Raw genomic sequence first — 26,406 nt, forward strand, 5'->3', positions numbered from 1 at the left:
GAAAAATAACTTACTTATTCCTGGAACAGGCCTTTGACGTGCATCTCTTTCATTGGCTGGTACCCATCCCTAATCAGTAGGCTATGGGTAATTCTCTATCTTATGATGCTCAAGGACATCATCAAGCTGAGCTTTCTCTCCTACTTCCCAAGACTGGACATACCGTACATAATGCTGATCTTACTGCCTTGCTGACAGAGATAAGCTCTTGCTGTCCTTTTTTTCCCCGAAAGTGGGACACTAAATTAAATAGGTGAAACACTTCATGAGAAGCCACAAACTTCTATACAAGTCCTTCAAACTTGGTTTCTTTACAGAAATGCAATTGACAAAACCTCTCTTTTTCAACCTACCTGTTCTTCTCTTTCTGTGCCTAACTATGCAGCCCCTTTAAATCCCCTGCTGCTCCTCCTGCAGCTGCACAACATTCCTGGCAACAACATTCTGCCTGGAGTTGTCCTGGAGCCTCCCATGCATATATAAGACTCTTCTGACAAATTCACTGCCATTGCCTCTGTGGCTGGCTGAAGCAGACGCCCAGCCCCAGCTAGTTCCCAGTTAATTTAGTGTTTTGAACAAGCTGTGGAAGAGGGGGAATCTCATAGCTTACCTGTGTGTCCTATTAAGATAAACTCTGCTAACCAGTTACCTTTTGCTATATTGAAAGATTTACAACCTTTAAATGGAAGGGGAAGTACAAGATTTGACTCTAATGTCATTGAAATTGTTCATCAGTTACTATAAGTAGACCTGAATTAACTATTTAAATGAGCAGTCAATTACAGGGTTATCAGACACAAATACTAATGTCATGGTAATAATTTTATGGTATGGCTTTATGCATGGGCTCAAGAGGCCACTCTGGTCTAGGGCAAAGGAAATAAAAATAAAAAGTATCCAAAGGCTCCCTGGGGCTACCAGGCTCTAGCCTTTCTAATCCACAACAAATCATCACTTATATTCAACTGTATATGAAAAGTGTTACTAGATTTGCAAGATTTAAAACAAAAAAGAAAGAAATCTCCACAAAGTATATAAATTGCAACACCATGCTTTAAGAGAATTATAAAAGAAAAAAATGGTTACAACAGTTTTACTTACATTTCAATTTCTGCTGGATCTCTAACATTCCTAGCCTTATATTTAAAATGTAAATTACAGGACCTACAAGATTTACTAGACTTATAAAAAACTAGTTAAACAAAAAGGAGAAAAGTGTCTCTCTTAAATCCAAACTACTTGGCTACTGTCTATGTTCAGCTGGCTTTCTTGACTAATCCCTCCCTAATGTTACAGCACAGAAAGACAAAAGAAAAAACATTCTAAATATACAAGCTTTCTTTTTGAGAAAAAGTTTTTTCTTAAAAATTTTACAGGCTTCCAACTGACTCTTATCTAAACTACAAGTACACTCTTACCTGATAAAGTCAGTATTATGGCAATATAGGTTTCTAAGTATTCTATTTAAGCTGATGTATTTTTCTGATCAGTCTTATTTCATCTAACTATACAGGCTTTTACATTATGTCTTTATCCAAAGGTCAATTTCTCCAGAGTTAACTCTCACATACATTTGAAATTTTTTTTAATAAATCCTTAGGAAATATGGACTTGATGATGTTGGGCATGTTTCTGATAAGCATCACAGACAAATAGCCGCCTATCTGAAACCATTGATTTCAGTATCCATCATAGCTGTTAGGTATTAAACCTAGCATTTCCAATTACACAGGCCTATCCTATGTCTATATATTATGTACTTGATATCAAAGTTGACATTTAGACAAAGGAGCATTCATGAATAAAAATTGAAATTAAAAATGAATCCAAATAACTTAATTCAAATCAAGTCATCAAATAAAAATATAAATGTCTTTAAGGTTCTAACTTATGGGTTTTTCTAGTGACCAAAAAATAAAATTTTAATTTCTAAAAAAATGTCTATGATATAATGTCCATTACTTCTAAAATTTTTTCTTCAAGAAAACAGAGATGATTAATACTTTTCAACATGTTTTTCCTATATTTTCGTATTACATTTAAAATAGTAAGTTAAGTTTAACATAAAAGGGATTAATCATCATGAGTTTAGTTTCTTCAATATGTAAATTAAAAATTATAGCTAATGCCAAACTGATCTCTCAGTTTTTCCAGTTGTTAAAGGAACAGAATGCTACCTCATTTTTTAAATTTAACTCTTTCTTTAAATAGGCTTTACAGAAAATTAAGAAGGATTATAAACAATAATTATGAGTCAACTTTCAATATCTAATGTGCCATTGCATTGCTTTTACAACAGTAGTTACTATTATAACCAAAAAATTATATATATATATATATATATATATATATATATATATATACATATATATATGTGTATATATATATATATACATATATATATATATATATATACACACACACACACACACACACACACACACACACACAAATACTATGAAATTCAGGGTCACAAGTGAGCCTTTGCAACATAAATATATATAGTCTTCACTTTTCAGGCTATGATATTTTGCCTTTTACTGACATGTATACTCAATTAATTACTAATGATCATACTGAAGTTTTATCCTTAACAGGCAGACATTTATGTTTTATACCTTACTTATAAAAAATTTCATATCTCTACCATCGAGTTATATTAACAGATATTTTAACACCAATTAATTCTTACATGCCTCACTTACACATACTTTTTCTTCCTTGATTTCTACTGTTCCTCTTGTAGATGAAATAACAATATATACGGGTGGAGGTAAACAAAAAATAATAATATTGGTTCTTATTAATGAGAAATAGACTATTATACCCTACCTCAAATCTCTCCACAACAAGCTAAGTTAACTACCATTATCCTGGCACTAAGACTATTTTGTAATACTTTAAACATTATTACAGATTGGCTGTCTCTTGTCCATCAAGGAAGTCCACGGAACAGGGTAGAGTATGTGGCTGCAGAGTCGCTAATCAGAAAGCAGGTCTCATTTTATTGTGTAATTACTATATATACATTTAGGCAGTAGCTAAGCAGAATTCAGGCAGCCACCAATGCAATTTCTTCTATCTGTCCTTCCAGAGACCAATTCAGGAGTAGGCCATGGAGCAAGTGCAGAAACTGCAACACATGACCTCATGCCCAGGGCTGTGCCTACAGGGTAAGTGGCCTGCCACTCATGCACCTAGCATGAGCAGAGCGGCCTGCCACTCAGACACCATTAACCTATGCCATGTATGCAGTAGTTCATGCACTTGTCCCCACAGATAACTAAACTTGTTCCTCTTATTTTTATAGCTGGGTTATGTCCTCATTTGGATTCCAACTTACTATCTCTTTTTTTAACCCTTTATCTCGCTCTCTTATATTAAAAAAAAAAAAAATTGCTGGACCTTTGACTAAAGGTAACACTCACGCAGATAAAGCTGTGAAATCCCTTTGTCTTTTAAGATGGTATAAAATCCCATGGATTTTTTTCATCAAAATACTTGAACACTAATGAAGATGTTTTCCATCCTTTTACAACAGGCTCATGCTATAGTTAACAACTGTTCTCAGTGTGTACCCTTCTACACCCCTATGTGGAAATCCATAAATCCACAAGACCTACATTGCAATGTACTTTGATAAATGGATGTTACCCATTTCCATCCTTTTCATCCTTGTTCCTTTCTTTATGTTTTTATTGATACTCATTCTGGGTTCAATAGGGCTAGTGCCCATAGGTCTAAAAGGGTATCTGATTATATTTATTATTTATTAGTCTGCTTTGCCACCATGGGCAACCCTGCTCATTTAAAAACAAATATGCCACTCTATTTACATCTTGTGCTTTTTTCAAATTTTGTGATAATACAATATAATTTTAAATTATAAAATTTCTCATAATTCTACCAGACAAACTTTGGTTAAATGAGCATATCATACTCTTAATACTTGCCTTTTAGCAGTTGAAGACAGGAAATAATTAAAATTAGAGCTGAAATCAATGAAATAGAAACAATTGAAAAAATCAACAAAACATTGGTTCTTTGAAAATATAAAGAAAATTAATAGACCTAAGCTATGCTAGCGAAGAGAAAAAGAGAGAAAACTCAAATTACTAGCAAACGTGACGAAAAAGATAATATCTCAACAGACACTACAGAAATACAGAGGATAATTAAAAATCACTTTGAAAACTTAAACTCCAATAAAATAGAAGATATTGAAGGCATCAACAAATTTCTTAAGTCATATGATTTGCCCAGATTGAATCAGGAGGATATACACAATTTAAACAGACCAATATCAAGTGATGAAATAGAGGACACCATCAGAAGTCTACCAACCAAAAACAACAAAAAAAAAAAAAAAAAAAAAAAAAAAACCCAAGTCCGGGTGGATACACAGCAGAGTTCTACAAGACCTTTAATGAAGAACTAATATCAGCACTCCTCAATTTATTTCATGAAATAGAAAAAGAGGCAGCACTTCCAAACTCATTCTATGAGGCCAATATTATCCTGATTCCAAAACTGGGCAACAAAAATAAAACTTGAGACCAATATCTCTAATGAAACATAGATGCAAAATTTCTCAATAACATTCTGGCAAATCAAATGTAAAAACATATCAAAAAGATAGTGCCCCACGATCAAGTGGGATTCATTCTAGTGATGCAAGTTTGGTTCAACATATGAAAATTAATAAATGTAAATCATCACATCAATAGACTTAAAAGATAAGAATCATATGATCACCTCAATAGATACAGAAAAAGCATTTAACAAAATACAACACATCTACATGTTCAAAATTCTAGCAAAACTAGAGATAACAGGAACATATCTCAACATCATAAAGGCTATCTATGCTAAGCCTCAGGCCAACATCATTCTAAATAAGGAACAATTAAAGGCATTCCCTCTAAAAACTTAAACAAGATAGGGATGCCCTCTTTCACCACTTCTTGAAACACTAGCCAGAGCAATTAGAAAAAAGAAATTAAAGGATATGTATAAGTAAAGAAGAATTTAAATTAGCACTGTTAGATGACGATATGATTCTATACCTAGAAGACTTAAAAGCTCCACCAGAAAACTTCTAGAACAAGTAAATGAATTCAGCAAATTATCAGGATATAAAATCAACACTCATATATCAAAAACATTTCTGTATATCGGTGACAAATCTTCTGACATGAAAATGAGGAAAACTACACCATTTACAATATCCTCAAAAAAATACTTGGGAATCAATAAAAGAGGTAAAAGATCTATACGATAAAAACTACAGAATTCTAAAGAAAGAAATCAAAGAAGATCTTAGAAAATTGAAAGATCTACCTTGTTCTTGGATAGGCAGAATTAATATTATCAAAATGACCATACTTCTGAAAGCACTATACAGATTTAATTCAATTATGATCAAAATACCAATAGCATTCCTCATAGAAATAGGAAAAGAAATCATGAAATTCATCTGGAAAAATGAGAGACTCAGAATAGCTTCCATAGCAGGAAGACTGAAGCAGGTGGCATCACTATACCAGATCTTAAACTATACAACAAACAAATAGTAATAAAAACAGCATGTATTGCACCAAAACAGACTGGTAGACTAATGGTACAGAATAGAGGACACAGAGACCAACCCAAAAAACTACAATTATCTTATATTAGACAAAGGTGCCAAGAATATGCATTGGAGAAAAGACAGCCTCTTCAACAAATGGTGCTGGCAAAACTGGAAATCCATATACAACAAAGTGAAATTAAACTTCTATCTCTCACTATGCACAAAACTCAAGTCAAAATGGATCAAGGATTTAGGAATACAACCAGAGACCCTGTGTCTAATACAAGAAAAAGTAGCTCTAATCTCTATCATGTGGGATTAGGTCCCAACTTCCTTAAACAGACTCCTGTGGTACAAGAATTAGAATCAAGAATCAATAAATGGGATAAACTCAAACTAAAACGTTTCTTCTCAGCAAAATAAACAATCTGTGAGGTGAATAGAGAGCCTACATCTTAGGAGCAAATCTTTACCCCTCACATATCACATAGAGCACAAATCTCTAGGGTATATAAAGAAAGAACTCAAAAAGATAATCACCAAAAAACAAATAATGAAATTAATAAATGGGCCAAGGACCTGAACAGACACTTCTTAGAACATGACATACAATCAATCAACAAATACATAAAAAAAATATTCATCATCACTAGCAATTAGAGAAATGCAAATCAAAACCACTCTAAGATTTCATCTCACTCCAGTCCAATGGCAGCTATTATAAGTGTTGGTGAGGATGCGAGGGAAAAGATACACTCATACACTGCTGGTGGGACTACAAATTGCTGCTGCCAATATGGAAAGCAGTATGGAGATTTCTTGGAAAACTTGTAATGGAACCACCATTTGACCCAGCTATCCCTGTCCTCTGTCGATACTCAATGGACAGCATACTACAAGGACGCAGATACATCAGTGTTCATAGTAACACAATTCACAATAGCTAAACTGTGGAACCAAATTAGATGCCCTTCAGTAGATGAATGGATGAAAAAATGTGACATATATACACAATGGAATATTATGCAGAATAAAAGAGAATAAAATTTTAGCATTTGCAGGTAAATGGATGGAGTTGGAGAAGATAATGCTAAGTAAAGTTAATAAATCCCAAATTAAAAAATGCTGAATTTTTTTCTCTGATATATGGTGACGGATTCATAGTGGAGTAGCAAGGGGGAGGAGCATGGGAGGAATAGACGACCTCTAGATAGGGCAGAGGGGTGGGAGGGTAATGGAGGGGGCTGGGGATTAGCAATGATGGTGGAATGTGATAGAAATCATTATCCATTATCCAAAGTACATGTATGAAGACATTTACTGGTGTGAACATACTTTATATACAGAGATAAATTGTGCTCTATATGTGTAATAAAAATTATAATGCATTCTACTGTCATATACTTAAAAATCAATTTTAAAAACTTGCTTTTAAAAACAAAAACAAAAAGGGATAAACCCTCTCACATATGAATAATGCTTTAAATATTGTTTTATTTACAGTTAATGCACTCAACATGCAATACAAAGCTAATACTCACAATTGGTCATCTGCTTTGGATAGACATTTTATTCCCAAACAGCCATTACCATAAATTTATATAAAATATATAGGACTCCACCAGACCCAGCATGACAAGACCTTATGCCTCTGATCACATGGGGAAAAGGATAGACTGCTATGCTGACACCAACAGGTCCAGTTTGGATTCCAGCTCAGTGTGAGAGACCTATCAGTTATAAATGGACATCAGGGACTTCACAACCTGATTCCCAAGTTTTGTTTGATTTTGCATGAGGAGAATCTCACCAAACAAAAGAACAATGATCACTCTCCTCAAAAGAAAAGAAATGCCAAGCTACTAGACTTCCAGTAACTTAGGTAGATACAAAATCATTAATAGCATAAGTTCAACAGCTATTGGCTCAAATGAGGTTAAAATAAACTCTGAAAAACTTAGTTACTGCTTTGATTGCTAAACTCACACAAAGTATTTACATACTTTGGTCTTAAAAATAATGTTGTTCTGTTGTTGTGCCCCAGTTATGGAAAGTTAGTACAATCAGAATCCTTGACTTCTAAAATCCATTATAATAATATCTGGGTTAACTTATATAAAATTGTTATATACCTGCAAAAATGTCTCATGGTACCCACTGTTGTCTTAGCAGACTGTGTTCTTACCATCCCCACAGGATTTAATAAACTACCATCCTGCACAACATATCCATAAAGATCTAGTCCACTTGGTGAAAACTGTGATGATTCAGAAAACTCTCTCTCTAAGGAAGAATTTAACACTTTGACATTTTCCTTAGTGGTATCCCTTGACTAGGTGTCGGGGTTTACAAAACCACTATATAAAACTTGCCTGTGCTGTGGTAAAAAATATTAATCATACCTCTATGGCAATTAATATACTTAATGAAGAACAACAACATTGTCAATCCATACTTAACAATTGGCCTGCAATTGATTGTTTGGTATTATTGCATCCTAAAGGATGTGAGGAACTTAATAATATGTGTTGTTTTAACTTAAATGATAACAGTAAATTCTATTTCAAAGGAGTTAGATTACTTTAATGATATCATTGATAAGGACCAACAAGATGATGGAGGTTGAGACTTTTTGGATTGTTAACTTCATGGTTACCCAACTTTACTTGGGCCAAACAATTATTCATAGGTGGATGTTCACTAATATTGTGATTATTATGTTGTGCTTGCTGTTGTCAATGCCTACCCTATTTTATACCACCACCAATATTTTATATATATATATATATATATATATATATATATATATATATATATATATACATATATATATTTCATCTGATCCAAAAGGCCTTAAAAAATAAAAAGGAGAGATGTTGGGATGCTGATTGTGGAAATATACAGGGAAGCATTTCCCTGGTTAGAATACTCCCAGAGGGCAAGAGGCACCTTGTTTCCCACCCTTAGAATGCCCTGTAATCTCTCTGAGGATCAAATAATACAGCTAATATATGTGCAATGTCTAGCTGGCATGGCATTGACCTGGGATTCCTCTATGTTCAGAGCCTCATCAAGCCTTGATCTTGTTTGAAGGCACATAACTGCTTGAAATAGAAGAACTTTCTTTGTTTGCTAGATGACTACATTGTTTCACCAAGTTTCAGTGCTCTTGGGGCTGCCCACCTGACAGTAACTTCAGACAATGGTCATTCTTGAGAACTGCACAAAGTTTCTGACATTGCATATTGTAACTGTGGAATGTAACTGCAGAATAAGCAACCTTATTGATACTCTAAACAATAATGTGGTTATGGTACTAATGACCTAATGTAACCTATTGGTATAAATAATCTTGGCTGCTTGAACAAAGAGCCACTCTGCAACCTTCCCTGCCTCTGCACCTTGTCTCTGTGTCTCTCCTTATTGTCGTCATTCTTTACAGTGGTTATCCTCAAAAATGCCCTTTCCTGGTTCCTTGATCCTGATGAATCTTAGTGGCTCCTGGTACTGGCTGTCCAGGAGCTCAGGAAGGACTTCTTGCACTTCACACAGGATCCTTGGACTGCTATCAGAAGGCATTTGGTTTCATCCAGCTCTAAGTGAGCCCCCACTGCAAGCCCCACTCCCTTGGTTTAGACAGCAAAGAGGAACTCTCCTTCAAAGGGACTTGGAATCTTGCACCTCCAGTTCTGCTTCTAGTGCCTTCCCTTCCACCTTCCAAATCTCCACCAGCTTCTGGGCAGAAGGGCCCAGTGCTGACTGAGTACATGCAGTGGGCCTTCCAGGGTCCCTTGGCCATGGTGGCCACTCAAGTGTTGGCCATCATGCAGGTGGGTGGGGGTTTTCTGATCCTGTGAAATCAGCAAGGACCTAACCTCCTAGGTCAAGATCTCAGCAGGATAACTGAAGCCCTCAGAACAGGGTTCCAAGACAGGTGTGGCCCTTGAAGCTGCTCATGTCCACTGTGTCTCTGTTGTTCAGGTTTGCTTGGTAATTATTCTTCATTTGTTAGCTGATACATGACCACTGAGTGGCTCAGACAGTGACTAAGTGATGAGACTAGGTTCGTTCTTCTGGATTTCAGAAGTATTGAAAAGCTCTAGCGTAGAAGGCAGGGGCCTGTGAGACCTAGTAATGGAATCTAAATTAATTTGGACAGATAAGTCTCTTGTCCGGAGCTTCTGGAAAAGGGTCTTCAGGTATAAAGCTCAAACCAAGATCCACATGGCTGCTTTTGAGGACAAAGTACCAAGATCCACAGGGCTGCTTTTGAGGGCAAAGTACCAAGATCCACAGGGCTGCATTTGGGGCAAAGTACTAAGATCCACAAGGCTACATTTGAGCGCAAAGTACCATGATCCACACGGCTGCAATTGGGGTCAAGGTACCAAGATCCACAGGGCTGCATTTGAGGGAAAGGTACCAGATTCCACAGGGCTGCATTTGAGGGCAAGTTACCAAGATCCAGAGGTCTGCTTTTGAGGGAAAAGTACCAAGATCCACAGAAGTGCTTTTGAGGGCAAAGTACTAAGATCCACAGGGCTGCATTTGAGGGCAAGGTACCAAGATCCACAGGGCTGCATTTGAGGGCAAAGTACCAAGATCCACAGGGCTCCGTTTGAGGGCAAAGTACCAAGATAAACAGGGTTGCTTTTGAGGGAAAAGTACCAAGATCCACGGGGCTACTTTTCAGGGATAAGTACAAAGATCCACAGGCATGCATTTTAGGGCAAAGTACAGAAAATGAAGCATATCCTCATTCACGGGAAGCTGGTGTGGATGATAGAGACAAGAAAAACAGGTAATAGTGTCTGAGGGTCCTGAGGACAGGCTGCTGACCAGTAAGGCAGAATCCTCCACCTTTCCCACTGGGCAAGAGGGCAGGAGGGAAAGGAAACCAGCTCCCCTTTCACCAGGATGCTTGACTTTCCTGCGCTCACAAGCTCCTCAATACCTGGGATCTATAGACCTTGGGTGTCACAGTCTTGCTCGGCACAAAAGCTGAATCGGGAACAAACTTTATTTCCGAACTCCCCCGAATGCCAGGCATGCAGCCTTCTCCTGGGACACACCAGAACAACCAGAAATCCCTCCTCTGGAAATCCCTCCTCCCGCACTTTCCCAACCAATGGGAACTCTCCAGGAATCCCAGGGAGAACTCCAAAGTAGCAGCCTGAGGGAGAAAGCAGGGTTCTAATATACAATTGATTACACAGCTTAACATAACCATTATCATCTCAATGGCTTGCTGGTGTCACCTCTCAACCACTCTGTTCTGGAAAAAATGCCATGTGTCATTCCATCTTAGCTATGGCTCTCAACATCTCCCCCTCTCTGTTTAAACAACAAGCATGTGGCTTAGGGACTGTGCCTGCCTTAGGTTGTCCAATACTACATATGGTCCTCACCCATCATCAGATGAGCTGACTTCAAGGCGTCAGCCTTCTGTCTTAGGTTGGTACCACTGCAGTTGGATCTTACCTGTCACTGACTACTGGTCCAGCATAGAGCTATACTTGTAGATAGGTCTATGCACCAGTGGGGGGATTAGGTTTTTTGCCTCACCTCTGTTGGCACCCATATTTGGCCTTTGCACCAGTGTGGGGGGGGTGAGGTTATTTGCCTCACCTCTGTTGTCCTCCAAATTTGGCCTTGGTGCTAGTGGGGGGGTGAGGTTCTTTGCCTCACCTCTGTTGGCCCCCAAATTTGGCCTTGGTTTCAGTGGGGGGTGAGGTTCTTTGCCTAACCTCTATTGGCCCCCAAATTTTAGAACATCACTAGCAAAAGGGAGGAGAATACAGAAATGCCATGACACCAAGCCAATTGACGGGTTCTTTGGAAATATTGTACCACCGGTGACACCATCAGCAAAGATACTCCAGCACTATCACAATTCACTGCACCAGCAGATAGTTCACAATGTATAAAAGTGATACATAGTCCAGGCAAGTTCTGCAAGCAGTTCAAACCAGAAGAATCTCTCAATATGTCCATTTCCTCCCAAAGTAAATCGACTCCTTGATTGAGCATTACTTGTTGAGTTATTATTTATTGATGCATCAGTATATACAGTTTACTGTGATAGCTATCAAAGAAGCTGTAGTTTGGTTTTATCTTTGTCTTCACTGGCACTGGGATGAAGATAGGAATTCTGGCAATGATGGCTAAAAAAAATTATGTAACATTCCAACAGGTACTAAGAAAACAATTTTCTGAACAATTTACATTATCCTGAACAGAATTATTAAATATAATGAAAAGGAAAGGTGAAAGTAAACAAACAGATCTGTTAACCTTCTTATTTTTTCACATATCAAAACAATCCTCAACAGCTGTTTACCCAATTTAAATTAAACCATTTAAATTACGTGAATAATATAAATATTTGGATCCATTTTTTCATGAGCATTCCTCATATATGATATATGGATATACGCACATGCAGACATACAACACAAAACACAAGTGTGCACTCATAACATACAACACATAAGACAATATTAAAGGCCTTGTAGCTTTACACAGGTGAAATCTCCATTGCAATGTTTAAAAACTCCACAGTCAAAAAATAAAACTGATCAGAAAAACATTAACCTAGGTCTGTATGAGCTCAAAAAATAAAATAGAACTTTATGATGTGGGAAACGGAAATAATAAAATAGATATTGAAAAAAGACATCCTGGTTACCACCTGGGATTGACTCTTATTTGGATATACCATCCTTTAACCTGTAACTTGCATAATGGGTCTGAAGGTATTCCCACAAGCAAGCCCCAAGATTTTTTACATTTAAAATAGGCTTTAATGGTGTTCATTGTTAATTAGCTTACAGATGTGGGAGAACCACTGTTGCAGATGTAAGAATAGCCAAGCTGGAGCTCTGGATATCAGCTATTATGGATTTGAGTCAAATCATCTTCTTTTTGGTCTGTAGACATCGCTTTGTTTAGACTCTCTGGAATCCAAATCAGCTGCTGTTCTCCCTGTTGAAACACACAAACAGAACCCTGTCTCCAGACAATCACTGGGTCAGGACATTTCATTGTCCTGTTAAAAATATCCTTCCAAAGTACCTTAGGCTTATGTATATTTTTGGATACATATGTCTTTCCGCAGGCCTAAGCCCTGATGAATCCAAATTTAAAAAGTTTAGAGTAAAAGGGTTATTTCAAGTTTATCTTTGGGGATATATACACCTTTCCAATTCCGTATTTTTGTTTTAACAAGTACATTTTAATAGTTTGATGAGCTCTTTCAACTATACCTTGTCCCTGAGGATTGTATTGATTTCCTGTTATATGAGTAATGCCAAATGATGAGCAAAATTGTTTAAAAGAGGTAGAAGTATAACCAGGACCATTATCTGTTTTTAACTGTTTTGGAATGCCCACAGTGGCAAAGTTTTGTAAGCAATGAGCAATAATATCTTTAGTTTTGTCTCCGGCATGAAGGGAGCCCATCAAAAATCTGGAAGAAGAATCAACTGTAACATGCAAATATTTTAATTTTCCAAATTCTGGCAAGTGTGTGATGTCCATCTGCCAAATATGGTTAGGTATCAATCCTCTAGGATTGACTCCAAGATTAACTTGTGGTAAGAAGGTCACACAATTTTGACATTGTTTTATTATTTGTCTAGCTGATTCCTTAGTTATTTTAAAATGCTTTTGTAAAGTATTAGCATTGACATGGAACCTTTTATGAAAATTTGTAGCTTCTTCTAGTGTAGAGAAAATATGTATGACATGTGTAGTTTTATCTGCTAAATCATTGCTCAAACTAAGGTCTCCAGGCAATCCTGTATGTGCCCTGATATGTTCTATAAAGAATGGATCTTTTCTGTCCCAGATTAGACTTTGTATAGTGGAAAGCAAAGAGAAAACCGTAGAGGAAGGGGAAATCCTACCAGCATCTTCAAGGGATACTATAGCATTAACTATATACTGACTATCAGGAAATAAATTAAATACAGAATTTTTAAACATCACAAAGGCTTGTAATACTGCATTAAGCTCTACCTTTTGAGCTGATTTTTTGGGTTCTAAAAATGTAAAATTTTGATCACAGGTACCTACAGCTGCTGTAGTATTATTTGACACATCAGTGAATATATTTGGAGCATTCATGATAGGTGTTTTTCTAGTCATTTTTGGAAAAACTACAGGATGCGAGGACCAAAAAGACAACAAAGGATTAGATGGTAAGTGATTATCAAATGAAACATTAGATTTGCACATGATTATTGCCCAAGTATTTAACTCATTAGCTAACTCATAAGTTTGATCCATAGTATATTAAGTAATAATTTTATTGGGAGAAATTCCAAACACTCCCTTTGCTACTTTTATTCCTTTGAGTATTAATTGTCCTACAGCCTCAGAATACCTAGTAAGAATAGTGTTGGGAGAATAAGATAAATGTATCCACAATAAGGGAACTTCTTGCCAAAATACTCCTGTAGGAATTTTTTTTTTGTTGGTAGTACAATAAATAATAAAGGCAAACTTATATCAATTCTATCCAAATGCATATTTTCCATATATGTTTCAATAATTTTTAATGCCTTTCTTGCTTCAGGTGTTAACATGTGGGGTGAATGTGGATCTGATGGACTTTTAGGATATCAAAAAAGGTCCCAACTCTCCTGTTGGTATGCCTAGATAAGGCCTTATCCAATTTATGTCTCCTAATAACTTTTGAAAGTGTTAAGTGATTTGAGTTGATCTACTCTTATTTGAATTTTTGGGGGATGGAACATGGTTGAGTATAATAGAACTCCTAAATAATTAATTGGAAAATTTAATTGTACTTTATCTATTGCTATCTCTAGATTATAATTTTTTAATAAATTTGTAAATGTGGCATAACATTCTAGCAATGTGTTTTTATCTTTATGTGCTAATAATACATCATCCATATAGTGAAATATTTGTAGTTGAGAATTTTGATTTCTAAGTGGCTGGATTGCTTTGTTAACATAAATTTGACACATAGTTGGGCTGTTAGCCATCCCTTGAGGGAGTACTTTCCATTCATATCTCTGATCAGTACCTTCATGATTCAGTGCAGGGATAGTAAATGCACAACGTGGACTATCCTCAGGTTGAATTGGAATTGAAAAAAAAAAATCTTTAATATCTATAGCTAAAACATACCAGGTTTTTGGCAAAGCAGACAATTGGGAATCCCCGATTGAGCAGGTCCCATAATAACCATCTCATTATTAATGGCTCTTAAATCTTGCAATAATCTCCATTTACCAGATTTCTTTTTGATGACAAAAATGGGAGTATTATGGGGAGATACAGAAGGTTGTATATGTCCCTCCGCTAATTGTTTTTTGACCAGGTCATGGACTACTTGTATCTTTTCTTTAGTCAGAGTCCACTGAGGAACCCATACTGGTCTTTCTGATTTCCAAATAATTTTGATTGTCTCAGTGGCCCCTTCTGAAAACCCAATCCATGTCTATTTATTCCTTGATATATTTGAAAATTGGTGCTGTTATACCTTGTTCCTATTCTCCTAATCTTTTTTCTTTCCTAAAACCTTGTCTAGCCCTAGTAGTGGATGCATTAGAATTGATGTTATTTGTCAATGTCAAACCTAATTGATCTAGGGCATCTTGTCCCCATAAATTTAAAGGAAGATGATCCAATACATATGGTTGTATAGCTCCTTCACATCCTTCAGGATCCTTCCAATCTAATACCATTGCACATCTATGGGGATTAGTTGCCCCTCCTAGGCCTCGGCGCATTTGAGTGGCTTGTTGTAATGGCCAATGTTTTGGCCATTCTTGACGAGAGATGATGCTAAGGTCTGCACCTGTATCAAGTACCCATTAAATTTATGTCCTTCAATATTTAGTTTTGGCATTGGATGAGAATCTAAATTTAAAGACAGCATAGCCCATTCTACACTTGTGGAGCCTAATTCCCTGGAACCTCTTTCTACAGTACGACTGGAAAATTTATCATGTAGGCTAGGTATTATTAATATCTGTGCTATTCTGTCTCCTGGTGAAATTACTGATATACCTTTTGGAGAAATAGCTATAATTTTTATTTCACCTTCATAATCGAGATCAATTACTCCAGGACTTATCATAAGTCCTTTTAGAGTAGAAGAACTGCGTCCCAATAATAAGCCTTCTGTTCCTTGGGGAGAGGTCCTTTTACTCCTGTGGGAATGATTTTAACTCCCTTTTGTGGAGTTAGTACTGCTCTGGCGGAGGCACAGATGTCCAACCCTGCACTCCCTTTGGTTTGTCTGATGAGGGATCTAATGGATAATGTGTCCTGGGCACTACCCTGATGGTGTTGTTGTGTTCCTCCATTGCCCCGTATATTTGTGGTTGTGGGCCCCAGAGCATTGGGCCCCCTTTCTGTTTTGTGGCAATAAAACCCGATGCTTTTATCCATGATATCATGGGTAAACACCTGGTCCTTGTCCGGTTTTTGATAACAGAGTACCCTCTATGGTGGTTTGAGAATGGCATTAATTAGTCCAATGTCTCCCTTTACGGCATCGTGGGCAAATACCTGGTATTCTACTTTTTTGATACCTAGTTTTTTTAAACCCTCCTCCTATGAGGCAACTCCTTTTAAAATGTCCTGTTTGTTCACAATTGTAGCATGTTTTCGGCCTGGCATCTAAAACCTGTTGTACTTAAGCTGCCAGGACTTGCCCTTGTTCATTAATGTCTCTACATAATTTAATATATGTGTTTAAATCTCCATGTTTCCATGGTCTAATGGCCTCCTTGCACCATCTGTTTGCTTGCTCAAAGGCTAGCTGTTTAATTAATGGCATTACTTGCTCTGTATCCCCCAAAACTCTGGTAGCTGTTTGAATAAGCCTATCTACAAATTCAGTGTAAGGTTCATTAGCTCCTTGTATTACCTTAGATAATTGACCTTGTAAATCTCCATGTCCTTGTAAAGTCTTGAATGCCCTAACTGCATCAGCAGCAATTTGTGAGTATGTAGCAGGATCATATGCAATTTGTTGCAGCTGACCCTCATAAGGTCTTTTTCCTAACAACATATCTAGATTTCTCTGAGGATAACCAGCTGCTGCATTTTGCCTAGCCGTCTCCATGCAAAATTCCTCATTGGCAACCTTCCATCACAGGTATTGTCCTCCATTTAGCACAGCTTTACACATATTAGCCCAATCTGCTGGCATCATGTTCAAGTTGGTAATGGATTCGACCAAGCTTATGGTGAAGGGTGCTTGAGGACCATAGGTTGTTATAGCCTCTTTTAGCTGCTTCACTGTTTTGAAATCTAAAACATGGTGAATTTGCTGCCCTCCTGCCTGTTCAAATACAGGGCATGCTAATCTTTGAGGTCCTTTCTCAGGATCCCATCTATCAACTATGGGGGTTGAGGGCCCCATAGGCGGAGCTATTGGTTGGACACTTACACCCTCTGGTGATAGAAAGTTTTTAGTAGCAGCCTCCTGTTGTAACTTTTCTCCTGATGGCTTTTTCTGCTCTAAACTCTCTTCCCCTTTCTAACTATCTCGAGAGGCCTCCTCTTTTTTCCTGATCTAATATGTCTTCTACCATAGTCTGAACTGAAAGGTTTGGACTAGGCAAACAAAATCATATCATCATCCACAATGGCAATGTGCCAACTGGCAGAGTTCCTGGGTTTTTCTTTTCCCTGTCCCTTAAATATTCACAGTGATGGTCCCATTGTGATATATTCAACAACTCCTCCTTAAAAAGCCATGGGCTACATTTTTGTATTGTATCAACCTATGCCCTGACTCTTTTTGGTTTTACTGAGGTGCCTCCTTCCTCTTACAATTTACTTAACATTCTTTGGGTTTGTTTTTTGTTAATTTCTGACCCCATATTTCTGCTACAAGGATAAGGCAACTCAAATAGATAACTCAAAACAAAACCGAAGCAAAACAAAACAAAAATGGAACAAAAAATCTTTGTATCAAGTTTCCTATTTTTTTTTTTAAATGTATATTCGTGGTCTATCTCTATCTCTTCCTCAGGGCCTAACAACTTCAAACCTTGACCCAACCATTTTTCCCAGTTTGCCTGAGAAAGTTCTAGGGAAAGGCATCTTGAAACAAAAACAAAAAAAATCAAAACAAGAATACATTTTTTTTGAAATGGTAACCCATTCTCTCACCTTCCCTCAGGGGTGAGCAATTTACCTTATCACTTACCCTCAGGTGTTACCTTCACGGGCCACCAAATGCTGCAGTCTGCCTGGGCACAAATCATGAGCCACTGAAGCAGGAACAAACTTTATTTCTAAACTCCCAGGAACTCTCTGGGAATCCCAGGGAGAACTCCAAAGTAGCAAAGAACTCCAAAGTAGCAGGCCAAGGCAGACAGCAGGGGTCTAATATGCAATTGAATACACAGCTTAACATAACCATTATCATCTCAATGGCTTGCTGGCATCACCTCTCAACCACTCTGTTCTGGCAAAAATTCTATGCATTATTCTGACTCAGCTATGGCTCTCAGCACTTGGAGACCAGGCAGACTTATTGAACAGAAAAAAAAAAAAAAAAAAAAAAACCAAAACAACAACAACAAAAAAAAACACCCTTAGCCTGCTTCCCAGCTACTTAAAATTCTCCTAGAGAATGTTTGAGTGACTACTTAAAAGTGACTTAAATCACAAAATTTTGTACCCACACTTTGTTTTAATGTACACATTTTTAAGTATATTATGTATATTGTAGAAACATGCAGTATGAGAAAAAAGTTTCCCATAATATAGCAACTTAATGGCAAAAATAATTCTTTGAATACCATCTGGAATCCCTTTGCATCAGTGTAGACCTATGTATAGATGTCCTCTACTGAGGACAATTACAGGGACATTTTGAAATGGCATGTTGGCTCCTTGTTCTGTTTTTTGTTTCTAATGTTATTTCCCACTAGCATATTTAGGGGTGCCATTTTCACTCTTAAATAGATTTTCCTTTTTTCTTGTATACTCCACTTGTACCCATTCATTGACTTCTGCAGGCTTACTCAGTGTTGCTTTAAGCAGCCAACTATCTTCATAACCAGATTTGTTGACAAGCCTGGATTTTCTGTAAGCATTGCACTAATTGAAGTTACTTCCTGAGAGAGCATAGAGTTCATTGGAAGCTTTCACACTTAATGAAGCCACAAACACATCATGCTTTTTCATTTCAGTCATGGGTCTCTGCTATGCAAATGGTGCCAAGGCAGATGCCTTAGCCAAGCCAGGCAATGAGCCCTCCTATCAGTGTCCTTTGGCCTTAGGGAAGTCCAGGCTATATCCTGGAGAGGGCACCCCTGCCTGAGTGGGGGCCACCACTGGGCGGAAATGGACTGCGGTGCTGTCACAGCTTGTCTCGGGGACCTTGAGAACAACACAGTGCATAAAGTGTACCCTTGGCCTCCCACAGGTAGCTCCACCTGGATGCAGCACCCCTGTGACTCTGGGCTACGTAGATGCTAGAACCCAGGGACTCTGAACCTTAGTCCAGCCCAGTCGGATCATAAGCCCCGACTACAACATTGTAGATGATACGCTCCAGGTAAAGCCTGTCCATGACTGTGGGGTACAGCAAAGCAGCCTGGATGCTGCAGAATTTGGGAGGTGTCCGGTACTGGTCATCCACAACCCCAGGAAGGACTTCTTGCACTTCCATCAGAAATACTTCAACTGGAACTGGTAGGCTTTGAGATTCCTCCAGCTCTACCTGGGCTGCCTCTGCAAGCCCTGCTTGGCTTTGTGCAGCAAGGGGAACACTCCTACAAAGGAATGGTCTAGTGGGACCTGCAGTCTTATACCTCCAGTTCTGTTTCTGGTACTGCATTTACCACCTTATTATCCCAAACTTCCACCTACTCTGGCCAGAGGAGTCCAGGGTTGGTTGGAGAGCAGGTGGCAGGACGTCCAGGAAATGCTGGCCACACTGGCCATGCCAATACTGGCCATTCTGTGCAGGTGGGTGGGGCTTCCTGGTCAATGCAAATATGGAATTCCCAAACAAGAACACAAAACCCGATTTTATTTCCAGGTTATTTGAAATACATTTGTTTAAATAATGACATATGTAGGGTCTACTTTCATATTTGGAAGCTGAAGCACTCAGTGAAGGAAAATGTGTTGAAATGAATGGACTTTTGAGACTTCACTTCAAATATCGATACTTTAAAAGTATTAGAAGGTACAGCTTTTGGGTATGCACCAATTGCAAATATTTGTAAAAATACTGAAAATGTTTTAAAGTTAAAACATTTTCTGTGTCCAAATTATTTTTTGCACCAAAACTTTTTTCTAAATAGTGTAAAAGAAAGCAGGGAAGCAAATTGGAAATAGGGTTTATCTTAAAACTCAAACAAAACAAAGAATTTTACAATAAATGGTGATATTTTTGCTGTGGGAAAAGTTGGATAAAAGTTAATTATCTATCCATGGTAAGGCTTGAGCAGGAAAAGTGGAAAAGTGAATAATTTTCCAATGAGAAAATTTAGATAAATTAAGGAAAAATACCAAGAAGAGTTTAGTTTTTGTAAATTTTTCTCAGTTTCTGTGTATGAATGAGGTGCTATTTGATCTGGGGAACAACAACATTTAATTTAGGGAAGGAAGATGCAGAGTTGCAAACGTGTTTAAAAGGCAGTTTTAGGAGGGTTCTGAGGATACCATGTTGTCAGTGACTAGGCAGTGATTATGGAGAAGCCTTAGGGGAGAACAAATTATTAAGTGTGAGATGACACTTTTCTGCCTGAACCAACCAATTAGATAAGAGTCAAACCATGCTGTCAAATCTACACCATCTTACTGGAATGTGGGAGCTAAGGAGATTACATATGAAACCAAGCTGCATTTTGAATTTACTGGTCCTTTTTTCTGCCACTGCCTAGGAAAATTACACGGAGTATTTAGTAAATTACTGTCTCTTGCCTTTTTTTGCAACTCTCCAAATTATGAAGGGAATTGTTCATGTAAATAAGAGATGAAATTAAGAGATGATAGTCTGTTCTTCTAGTTTTCTGCTCCAATTGTATCACAAAGTGACCTGGGAAGATTTTAAAATTGACAAACCTAGGTTCTTCCCTGGAGGAAGAACAAGTCCAATAGGGCCTGGACATGGATATTTATAATATTTCCTGAGATCCGGACCCAACTCCTGGAGAAGATAAGTGTAATATACAAAATCCCAGATCCCTAAAATTGAAGAAATAACTGGAAGAACTGGAGTTTGACTAGGTACTACTGCCTTCCAATCTCTCCTTCCAAATTAGTTTAACTTATATATTTTTTTTCAATTTCCATGGCTGGGAATTTAAAAGAAGTATGATTAAGGATAAATTTTTGGCTTACAGAATACAACCTTTTTCCTTTCAACCACATTAATCATCTATTATCATTTAAAGGGTGATTAGAAACTTTCTTATGGTAGTCTTTCAGTAAGGGAGACCAACCTTTTAAGGATTTTATGTCTCTGTTATTTAGACTATTGAGTGAACAAAAGCTGACTTTAGAAATGAGTTTCTCAGTTAGAATAACAGCAAATGTTGAATATTTTTAGCAGCAGTTGGAAGCTAGTCTATGTCATTAGGTCTATTGTGTTTCAGGGACTGTCATAATCAGCCTAGCAGTTTTAAAAACTGAAAACCATGTAGTAGAAACACAAAGGGTGCTCCTCTTAATAACCTATTGTCAAGCATTCCTATGCAACTAAATTCTTATTTAAATAATAGTCCAGGAGAACAGTAAACAAATGGAGTATGAGTTCATAGGCAGTGGAAAAATTTGAAATGAAGATGTTATGAATTTTTATATTATATTTTGAGGCCTCATTTTTGGGGCAAAATATGGTATTAAATAAAGGAAGGATTTTATATGAAAATACTTGCTTTGTGCATGAGCTTTTGAAAACATACCCACAGCAAAATTAAAATCAAGGACTGCAGACTAAATGTAACCCACAGGATTATTTAATTTGCCTTCATTTATGGAGTCACCATTTAAAGTGCAGGTAATTTAGTGTATTTCATGATGCTAAAGTTAATCCATGTAGGTCAATGTAAATCTTTTGTTGATTCAGAAAATTTCTGAATTAATAACTTTAAATTGCAATTAAAATGTAAAAAAAAGTAAAAGAGAATTTAAAAATAGATATGGACTATGAAAGTGATGATAATTATAACCCGGGATTATAAGTGAGAATATATTTTGTGTTGAGCTTTCTAACAGCTAATATAAATAGCTTTTATTTTATAATATCAGCATATGCAGGGAGCAATTAAGAATGAGATAAAAGGTCATTTTAAGCTTCCTTTAATTCAAAACCCATTTCCTTAGAGATCTATTGGAGCAGGAGTGCCTGACATTGGTATCTGGAATCCTGACACTATAAATACAGTCACATGGGTTTATACAACATGAAGGAAGCTTCATCCTTATTTGAAAACTCTCAGTGTTGTCTCCTAGAAACTCTTAATTCCTCAAATGTAACTGTTTTATACAAAAAGTTGTTCAAATTTTTATTAATTATGACAAACACTTCTTTAATACTTGACATATAATGAACAGTTTCATAATATTTCTCTAACAAGGAATCAAGGAATCTTAATGAGGAGGCTTGGTATTTATGGAAAAGTAGATATTCCTTGGAATACAGATTGATAAACCAGGCCCTTGAAAAGAAAATTTAGCACATTAATTCAACAAAAATACTTAAATCATTTACCTTCTACATTTTGGGGTTTGGGGTTTTTGAGATAAAAGATCTAGTCCCTGTCCTCAAGAAGTTCTTGGTTTAGAAGGGAGCTGCAACCACACAGCGTCAAGATACCATGATAAATGCTATGATGGAGACCAAGATTTCTGTAATCCATTAGGTCTTTTATAAGTTTCCTGCTTCAGTTGAGAAATTTTGTGAATAAATTGTTTTTTTTTTCCAAGGAGAGCCACATGCCATATTTACTTGCTATGAAGCACAACAAACAACAAGTTGCAGCACTTTTAATTCAGAAAAAAAGCAAATATACATGTAGTTGACAAGGAGAAAAGGTGTAGTAGTGATATTTTTCAAAGTTTAAAGGAATGAAAAATAATTCAAGTAAAAAAATTAATGGGAAGAAGAATATTAACTTAGAATTATTTGGATAAGGTGAAATTTAAGAACACATATCACCTTTTAGGAAAGCAATTATATGGACTGGGAAATACAAATAACATTATACAGTATGATTCTATGGCCCAGAGCAGACATGTACTCATTCTGCCACTTTTGCCAACTGACTAATTTTCTTCCTATGTAGAGGTAGGGTAGGAAAGGGGTACAATCTGGCAGAGCTATCATGGAGCTTTAGTTCGATGGTTGGTAACATGTTTATGCTGAGACCAATGACTGAGACTCCATTTAGCTTGCTTTCTAGGAGTGAGGAAAGAGCAGCTCCCACTCATGGTCATTGAAGCCAACCTTGTTTAAGGAAACTACATTTTTATAGGATGAAGCTTGAAAGTTCCTGCAGAAGAAGGACATGGGAGTGGAAGCCCACAGGAAGGAAGATATTGAGATATTTGAGGAAACAGAAGTACAACTTATTTAGATAGTACTTAGGGAAACTGAGTCCCACGTGCAGTACTCTATCTCAGAGGCAATCATTCCCACTGAGTGTCTGAGTGTCTGTGAATACTTCGAAGTGCTTTTATGGCCCTGGAGGACTTTTACTGGGAAATTAATTGAATTGTATAATTTATAATGTTTTATGTGTCTAAGAAAGGAATTCCCAATAACAACATATACATTTGTTCTTTTCTCTTGTGTATCTTCATCTTTCAAAACATTAACATGTTTCAGGGAAATCCCTGTGCTATTTTTGGGTAAAGAGAAGCAATAGGTATATTTTCATACATGGTTTCCATGCCAAAGCACCAAGGCTACGACGTTCCAGTTAGTCAAATCTGATCCAGGGAGAGACAAGGGAGAAGGAGCAGTATATCTTTCTACCTCATGCTAGATTATCAGGTTTGTTTCAGTCCAGGCCACAAAGGTTATGTTGGCCTCTGATTGGATTCTTCAGTTCAGACTTTAGGAAAGGTGGTGTTTGAAGATAAATGATTCTCAGACTTGGCCAATTTGAAATTGATCTAAGTGTGACTTCACTGAATGATTCATAGAATGGGAAAAGTGAAGGCAGAAAGAAGTAAACAAATGTTTTCTTAAAATGGAGGTCAAATTTTAATCCTATCAGCCAAAAACCTCATTTAATATAGTGATATCCAAACACTCACCAAATTTTATTTCTTTAAAATTTGGACTCACCCATTTTTATAATGCATTTTGCTCCAAAGATTTGCAGAGGAACCTTGTGCTGGTGATATCAAGCCTACTTCAGAAGAGAGCAACAACAAATCTGATACCAAGGTGAATGCCCTATTGTCAAATTCACTTTCTTGCTGTGAGTTTTTTTTTGTTAAGTATTTAGTCTTACAATTTAGCAATACTTTCCTTGTTATTTTATTTGGAAACGTTCTTTGAGGAATTATTTGATACAATATGTTGGGTTTGTTTGGTTTTGTATTTCTTATATATGTGCAATAGTGGAATGACTACAATCATAATTATCCATTCACAGCATAATTTTTTTAACTCTGTATATAAAGAATGTTCATGCCAAATCATGACATTATACATGAGCTCTCTTTTTTTGCATTTCAATTCTTAATACACCTTTATACCACACCAGTGTTCCATCTGATAATTTAGGAAAGTAGGGGCTTTTGAAAATCCATAACCACAGCAAAATTACATTATTAGAAGCATTCTAATGTCACAGGAAATATGAGATTTGGTCAAGGATTATTTAAATAAGTTCACAGTGACTTTCAAAATCAGATTATATAATTTATAATACTCAGGACAAAATAAATTTTTAATGAATTGAATAAGTATTTATGAATCTTGAAATTTTCCTAATGCCTTTAGTTTGAACGCTATGCAGAACACTTCACATAATTTTTCCTCTTGGCCACTTTATGTTTTCATGTCATATACTTTTTATGAGAGTTTTTCCTCAATTTCTATTCTGGGTTCATATTTACATTTAAACTGTGAGAATTTGTGAAAAAGTAGAAACTTTAAAGCTGTTTCTCAATATTTATATTGTAAAGGTATTTTATTGTACTCTGGTTTCTGAGTCTTTTCCATTAAGAATATTTAAATCTCTTAATCTAATTGAAGACTAGATGTTTTCGGCAAATAATAACAAGTTCTTGAAGCAGAAAGTCTGAAAAACCATGTGGTATGATTTGAACTTCCAAAAACTTTTTAATTGTAGTGTTTTAAAACATAGACACTGAATATTTATGTCTTTGTCTATAATTTCAGATTCAGAAATTTGTGTATTTAGTTATTTAAGTATTCATTTTAAAGCTCTGTTGTCTCTCCTGAGGTAGGAAATGTGGGTGTGTCTTGGAAAACTGAGAATAGGGTTTGAGGTAAAGACTTCTACATATATTGTGAACCTGAATAAGTGGGCAGACAAGAAGATACCTGTATAATGAAGTGTTTTAAGTAATAAGCCTGAGGTAGCTAATCATTAAGGTTCTTGGATTTCTGAAAACATGGCTTTGGTTTATATTTTCCTTTGAAGTTCAAGAGGTACAAGTTATGGTGATTTATCAGAAACTAAAGTCACAAATAAGAAGCAATCAAAGTGAGGAAGTGTCACAAATAGGAAAGTGTTATGGTGTGAAGTGATCTATATAATCAGTAAGTCATAGGTATAGTTTATAGGTATAAGGCAAGATAGAATACATAATCAGCAATAGACATAGATTAAAGACTATAGGATTAAAGTAAGATAACATAGATAAGTGACAGTAAGGCATAAGTTTTATCAGGAATAAGCCTAAATAATAGTAGGAAAATCATGTAAGTGTAAAACATAGGATTTAAGCTGTAGGATAAGTCAGTGTATTAGTATAGTTATAGAAAAAATAAGCAAGTAGGTTAATATAGATATATAGATAAGGTCAGATTAACATAGCAACTTGATCTTGTATCTTGCATATAATAAAGGATTTAGGGTTTATAGATAATAGTAAATGGTCAGATGAAATGTGTGTGTTGGATATAAGAAAACTGTAGTTTTAAGCAGGCATCAAATAAGTTACTAGTACTGAATGTGTAAAGCAATTGCTTTGGTAGAGTCTCATTAGTCACTTGCAACAATTCCCACCATGATGGGATTATGGGAATAGGGTCATTGTAGTCATTTGAATAAAAAGATGTGACTATAGAAACTCCATTTTAGTTTCTATATTTGTTACTGTCTCTGTGAAGAGAGGACTGCATGTCTCATTTTTAGAAAATAGAAATGAAAGCCGTTTTCTTATAAAAATTGCTATTCTAGTCTTTGTACCTTACAAATTGTACCTTTCTCAGGATTCAGTGGTGGTCATTGTTGAGTTAGATCCTGGGTTTGAATGCCCTCATGGGTCTACATGATTTTGATGTAGATTCTTACCTCAACGACCCCCCACCCAAATTCAGGATATGACTGTCTAACACTTGCTTGAACCCTGGACTGTGGTCAACTGAACTGCAAAGCTAATGCTTTTTTTAGCTTCTGTTTATGGCTTGCTTGCTGGATGGAAAATTCCAGTCTTGCCTAGAGCCCACAGGTCCCATTTATTAATGTTTTAATTTCTGTCATTGTCTTGTTTATATGAGGATAAGCATGTCACTGAGTTGTGTTTTTTGTCCTTATATTCTCCTTGAATGGAGCAGGAAGTTGCTGTCCTCCCACAGAGCTTGAGTCTCTATGTGGGTGACAGTCCCTGGCCAGGTA

The 26,406-nt window shown here is 36.5% G+C and overlaps 1 protein-coding gene across 1 annotated transcript in view; it reads left to right on the plus strand.

Annotated features, from left to right (window-relative positions):
* LOC308634036 (ankyrin repeat domain-containing protein 26-like) overlaps positions 1 to 19,064 on the plus strand; it is a gene marked incomplete at its 3' end in the record, with an annotated part of 225,360 nt that extends 206,296 nt beyond the window's left edge. The window contains exon 14 of the mRNA XM_081267627.1: positions 18,996 to 19,064. Within this exon, the coding sequence (XP_081123753.1) occupies positions 18,996 to 19,064 (69 nt within the window). The remainder of the gene's footprint in view (positions 1 to 18,995) is intronic.
* Positions 19,065 to 26,406: the final 7,342 nt, after the last annotated feature.

Source organism: Spermophilus citellus (assembly GCF_964194105.1).
Source record: "Spermophilus citellus genome assembly, chromosome: 15".
Classification (NCBI taxonomy): domain Eukaryota; kingdom Metazoa; phylum Chordata; class Mammalia; order Rodentia; family Sciuridae; genus Spermophilus; species Spermophilus citellus.